Genomic DNA, 6320 nt, shown 5'->3' on the forward strand with positions numbered 1-6320 from the left:
ATGGATGTCAACCACCATAAATCAAGACGACCCTAACTAGGACATGCTTGGTCTCAAAAAAACAAAAAAAAACAACAAAAAAAAATCATGCTCTCAAACTGAAACTCCACATCCTTAAATAAAAAGGGAGTGAACTTCACACACTTGAATAAAAAGAAAGACCTTCATACTACTCTGCTTGTTTGTACTTTGTGGATCAGCTTGAGAGCTAGGAGGATGGCTAGGCTAATTTTAGAATGCTTTTAAACATGCATAATGAAAGGGCTTATTAAGTAGATATGCATGTTTAGTTAGTTCTGCTTTGAAGTTTCCATCTGTTCTGTGGCCACAAGAAAAGTTTACTTAAGGTTTTTGTGTCTCATACAATAATATTAATCAGCCTGTTATTCCTCTATTCCACAGGGCACCGTTCTATTACAATCCCCCATGATCAAGGAAAAAGGGCAAAAACAGGATGAAACTGCTTACTCTGGCATGCCTCCTATCAGGCTTGCTTATAAAGTGCAGACCTGGCAACCTGCGCAAATGAGTTCTCAGCCAGAACCGCAAGGAACACTGCTTTTGCTGCCCCCCACATAATGCATTTTTTGACAGCTACGGCTTACATGGTGGAAAATATGGAATTCCTTAAGGATAACTGAAACACAAAATGCTCTGATGTTTGTGACCAGAATGTGAAAAAGATCTGTGTACTGCCTTTCAAAATCTATGTGCATCACATTGCTCAAGATTGGAACGTTCAAAGTTGCGCAGATAACCGCGTAAAAAAGGACTGACGAAGAACAAAAATCAGGATGAAGCAGAGTCGCTGTTGGGGTACAAACCTGGCGGTATCTTGCAAACTGTGGCAGGGTGCCAACCATATCGTTGGTTACAGTTTGGGCTCTGGACAAATATGGCACTGTCACTGAGGCACTCTGCAAAGACCTCACCGCCAATGTAATACAGGCGCACGCCACGACCTGAAGAAAAAAGATGGACTGTGATACAAGAACACTGCAAGTTAAACTGTGTATAGAATTATGTGCACGTTATATTGCTGCAGCAAGGGTTTGAATGCTGCAGATTTTATACAAAATGTTCACAGTAACAACTCCAGGGGGTGCTCAGAGCACATAAACAGCACCAATAAAATTTAATCATTGTCTTAAACCTGTGCATATTTTATGATATCAAAAAAAGTGCAGCTATGGCATCATCAAATCTCAGCTTTATCATAAATAAACCAAAATGTGCCAAGACCACAACGCAGCACAAATGTACACAGCAATGGAGGTGACGGCATCACGCTGTGGGATGGATCTCCGCTGTAGGAGCTGGGTGGCTCGTTAGAAATGGAAGCTCAAAATGTGCAGGAAAATCTGATGCAGTGTGCCCGAAACCTGACAAAGGACGACTCCAAACACAAAGCTCATGTGAAGTCTCTGTGGAGGTAAGGATATGATGTTTGCACCTATGTGTCTCCTCGTCATTTCGACAGTGGCGTTCCTGTTAACGTTGCTGAGCAAGCCGAGACAGAAGCGTTCAGAGTTGGAGGGGTCGGTGAAGCCGTCAACTGTCAGAGATGGCTGGGAGGCGTGGAAGGTCTCTCCAACCCGCTGGTTCAGCTCGTAGTAGGCTATAGAGCACCAGAACGCCGGTTCACTGTAAGTCACCGGCTCCAGGTCTGACAAGAAAACACAGAACTCACACGTGAAAGTCCATACATTCAGACAACAACAACATTATTTCTAAACTTCAATTGGTAGAAGAAAAAAAAAAAAAAAAAAAAAAAAAAAAATCAGTGCCTTTGGTCCATTTTTATTGATGAAGGCAGAATATCTGCTTTGATAGATTCCAGGTCCAGATTCCACAAAATTAAGTATTTGTGCTCATTAAAAAGCATCATGATGTCACTTAGTGAAGAAAACTGTAGGGAACAAAAACTGTCGGAGTGTGCATACCACCGCCAAGGCCACATATTCCCCACTGCCAAAGTACCCACTTTCACTTGCATGAAGCATCAAGAATCAAACCTTGTTTCCTAAGAATTAAACTACATGCTTGTAAAACTTCATCAAGGTCCATTCATAACTTTCTGAGATCAATGTTGTTATATAAAATTCTTCTGGACCCAGAATATGATTTGAATCAACTCAAAACTTACAAAAATGATTTCCTAAGACATTATTCACCTGCTCTCAAAACGTTATCGAAGTTCAATATTAATACGAGCTTCACTTATTAATATGAGCACAGCGGTTCTAATCCACCTTAGAAGAAAAATGTTTGAGCCAGATTTGACTTTGAACATAACGGACATTTTCTAATGTCTAAATTGATCTTCCTTAAACAAAAACTGATAGCAAATCTCTACAACTTGGTATACATTTAATTAAAAATATAAAATACAGCTTCCTGATGGAGTGGGGGAGAGGAGGTTTTTCTTAAAAAGAAGACCTGAAAGTAGCTGAAATGTTAGAATAAGAATTTACATCAACATTAAAAAAAATGCTTAAAGTAGCAGGGGGTTAAGAGGGTTGTAGTTGGTGGGGACTGGGGAGTGAAGTCCCTCAGAAGCTGAAGTTTTTTTAGCCATGCTTATGCTCTCCAGAAGCATTTACTGAAAAAAAAACAAAAAAATCAAAGACCTAAATGACATGGTGAGATGCCGAAGAGCTTGTTCATGAAAATTCAGTAAGGTGTGTCTTGTATAATATAGTCCATTTCTAAGGTAGAACTATATTAGTGTATACTAAGGTATATCTAAATATCTAAAAAAGGAAGAGTAGAAAAGACCACTTAGGTGCCTGGTCTAATGTCCATGATATATACTTACATTTTTGAATTACAGTTTCCCGAATGCTTAAAACTTCTTCTGGATCCAAAATATAACCCCAATTCCAATGAAGATGGGACATTGTGTAAAACGTAAATAAAAACATAATACAATTAGCAAATCCTCTTCAACCTATATTCAATTGAATACACCACAAAGACAAGATATTTAATGTTCAAACTGATAAACTTCATTGTTTTTGTGCAAATATTTGCTCATTTTGAAATGCATGCCTGCAACACGTTTCACCAAAGCTGGGACAGTGGCATGTTTACCACTGTGTTACATCACCTTTCCTTCTAACAACACTCAATAAGCATTTGGGAACTGACGACACTAATTGTTGAAGCTTTGTAGGTGGAATTCTTTCCCATTCTTGCTTGATGTACGACTCCGTTGTTGTATTTTGTGCTTCATAATGCGCCAAACATTTTCAATGGGCGACAGGTCTGGACTGCAGGCAGGCCAGTCTAGTACCCGCAGTCTTTGACTACGAAGCCACGCATGTTGTAACACATGCAGAATGTGGCTTGGCATTGTCTTGCTGAAATAAGCAGGGACGTCCCTGAAAAAGACGTTGCTTGGATGGCAGCATGTGTTGCTCCAAAACCTGGATGTACCTTTCAGCATTGATGGTGCCATCGCAGATGTGTAAGTAGCCCATGTCATGGGCACTAACACACCCCATACCATCACAGATGCTGGCTTTTGAACTTTGCGCTGGTAACAATCTGGATGGTCTTTTACCTCTTTTGTCCGGAGGACACGACGTCCATGATTTCCAAAAACAATTTGAAATGTGGACTCCTCAGACCACAGCACACGCTTCCACTTTGTGTCTGTCCATTTCAAATGAGCTCGGGCTCAGAGAAGGCGGCGGCATTTCTGGATGTTGTTGATGTATGGGTTTCACTTTGCATGGTAGAGTATTAACTTGCATTTGTAGAGCGACGAACTGGATTAACTGACAATGGTTTTCTGAAGTGTTCCTGAGCCCAGGCGGTTAAGAACCTTTACACAATGATGTCGGTTTTTAATGCAGTGCCGCCTGATGGATCGAAGGTCACGGGCATTCAATGTTGGTTTTCGGCCTTGCATCTTACGTGTAGAAAGTTCTGCAGATTTTCTGAATCTTCTGATTATACGATCATGGGTTGAATTAGTACGTGCATGTGCTAGTTTGTGCATGTATTATTCGAGCGGTGCATGTAATTTTATACTGCACTAGCACTGGTGCAAGTAACTTTATCCAAGTTTTATCAACTATAAGCAGCAGAATGAACAATAAGGGAATAAATAAGGAAAAAAAAAACAATTTCCAGTGTGTTGTCTTCGTCTTCCCTGCGTTTTATGACTCTTACACACGGAGCGAGTTGCTGTGCTCTATTTGTTGTGGAAAGCTGACAAACGTCGCCAGCGGTGCAGTCCTCGTGAGAAGTTCCCAATTCGGGGAGTTTCATTATTTGCTGCAGGAGCTCCAGTTTGAGGACCTCCTGTCCCGTTCGCACGCACACATGTAAACAAAGAAAAGAAAAAAAAACAAACAAAAAAAACTGGCTGCTGCTGTGGTTCCTCGCGCTCTCTCCCCTCAAACTCTGTCATCATTGTGTTATAAACCAGTCACCGTTTTATGATACATCTGTGTAGTTAATAAAATTATCTTCACGGACGATTAGTTTGCACGCGTACGTGAAAAAAAAAAAAAAAAGCTGCTGTCGCTGCTGCGGTGCTGCTACTGCTCGCTCTCCACTCAAACTCTGTCATAATTGTGAAATAAAGGACAAAAGGGACATAAGTCCTGCTCACAGGCTGGTTGCCAGAGACAGGACATGGGCACATCAAGTATAACCTCCAGATATCTCCATGTCACTACATATCCAGTCCCTGATTGGTCATCGCGGAGCAACAAGATGAAAAAGTTCAGATTCTTCAACTTCGGGAGGATGGCAACGCGACACGATATCGCGCCACAAATGCGCCAATCGCTCAAAATCGCTTCATTCCTCCAGAGAGGAAGAGTCTGACACAACAGAGGAGGAGTTTTAAGGTTGATATAAGACTGACTTTTGGATAAATAAGGAGATATACAATGACCTTAGTGCTTGGAGCTTGCTCCCTCTTGACTTCGGCAACAGAATACAGATTATTAAGATGAATATTCTCCCAAAACTATTGTACCTTTTTCTGCTTACCTATCTCCATACCTGAGAAACAATTCCGGGATTGGAATAAACATATTTCGAGATTTATCTGGCTCAATAAAAGACCAAGGGTTAGGTTTTGTACATTACAGCTGCCGAGGGAGAGAGGGGGGTTGGCTCTGCCTTCTCTAAGGGATTATTATATATCAGCACAGGTGGGATATTTGGTTTGTTGGTGTAATCCATCCTATTGTGCACGATGGGAAACAATTGAGATGTCTCTGTCAGAAATACCAATTCAGTCCAGACTGGGGTTTGCAACTCATGAAAAGGAATTCTCTTTAACAACTAGCCAATGGGTTACTCTAACACTAAAAGTGTGGGAGGAATTGGTTAAGAAACTACAGCTTCAGGAAGAGATAAATGTCCTAAGATGGCCAGCATATGATCCAGAGTTTTTACCCGCTGCTCAGGACAACAGATTTAAACAGTGGGTATGGCGGGGACTGACCGCTACGTGCACGTTTATTAAAAAGTCCGGACCAATTCCCTTTGACACTTTGTGTGAGATTTGTGGCCTCAACAAGCAAGATTTTTTTTTAGATATTTGCAACTTCGTGATTATATTGGTAAAAGAATAAGCAACTGTATTATCAGAGATGTCTCAATTGTTAATATTTTTATTAATAATTACAACCTTGGAAGTAACAAAGCTCTCATAAGCAAACTATATCAGGGATTAATTAAACTTAAGGGGAACTCTACAGACTATATAAAACAAAAATGGGAGAAGGAAATTAATATTGGCATATCAGAAGACATGTGGACAAAGATCTGGGAAAACAATTTACAACAACAAACTCAAACACTTGGCGGGACTTTTGCTGGAAAAACATCATCCGCTTCTTCATAACACCTAGACAAAAGTCTAAATTCTGCACTACTCCTGCTGTGTGTTGGAGAGGCTGTGAGGAGGTCATGGCAGACCATGGACACATATTCTGGTCTTGCCCATCTATACAACTCTTCTGGTGGAAGTAACAAAAATATGCCTCCAAACCCTGGGCTTTGATATTGATTGTTCATTTGTATCCATGTACCTGGGATATCTCCCTGAAGAGTGGGTCACAGATGATATTTACCTTTTGAAAATTCTCTTGGCATCAGCTAAAAAAGCCATTACAAAATGCTGGTTGACTACAGATCCTCCCACTATAAGCCTTTTCATCTCTATAGTAGAGAGCATTAAGTTGATGGAAGCTATGACTTATACTCTGCGGCTACAAGGAGACCTGGGAAAGAGAGAGAGAAAATGGCTGGACTTTACAAAGAGTTGTGACAGTAACTAGAGAATATGTATA

The 6320-nt window shown here is 40.7% G+C and overlaps 1 protein-coding gene across 2 annotated transcripts in view; it reads right to left on the bottom strand.

Moving 5' to 3' along the window:
* Positions 1–6320, bottom strand: part of smad2 (SMAD family member 2) — an 80216-nt gene that overhangs the window by 2133 nt on the left and 71763 nt on the right. For both annotated transcript variants that reach the window (XM_034192030.1, XM_034192029.1), the window contains 2 exons: positions 1454–1666; positions 825–962 (listed from right to left, as the gene is read on the bottom strand). In XM_034192030.1, coding sequence (XP_034047921.1) covers positions 825–962; positions 1454–1666 — 351 coding nt within the window. The remainder of the gene's footprint in view (positions 1–824; positions 963–1453; positions 1667–6320) is intronic.

Source organism: Thalassophryne amazonica, chromosome 17 (genome assembly GCF_902500255.1).
Source record: "Thalassophryne amazonica chromosome 17, fThaAma1.1, whole genome shotgun sequence".
In the NCBI taxonomy this organism is placed as follows: Eukaryota; Metazoa; Chordata; class Actinopteri; order Batrachoidiformes; family Batrachoididae; genus Thalassophryne; species Thalassophryne amazonica.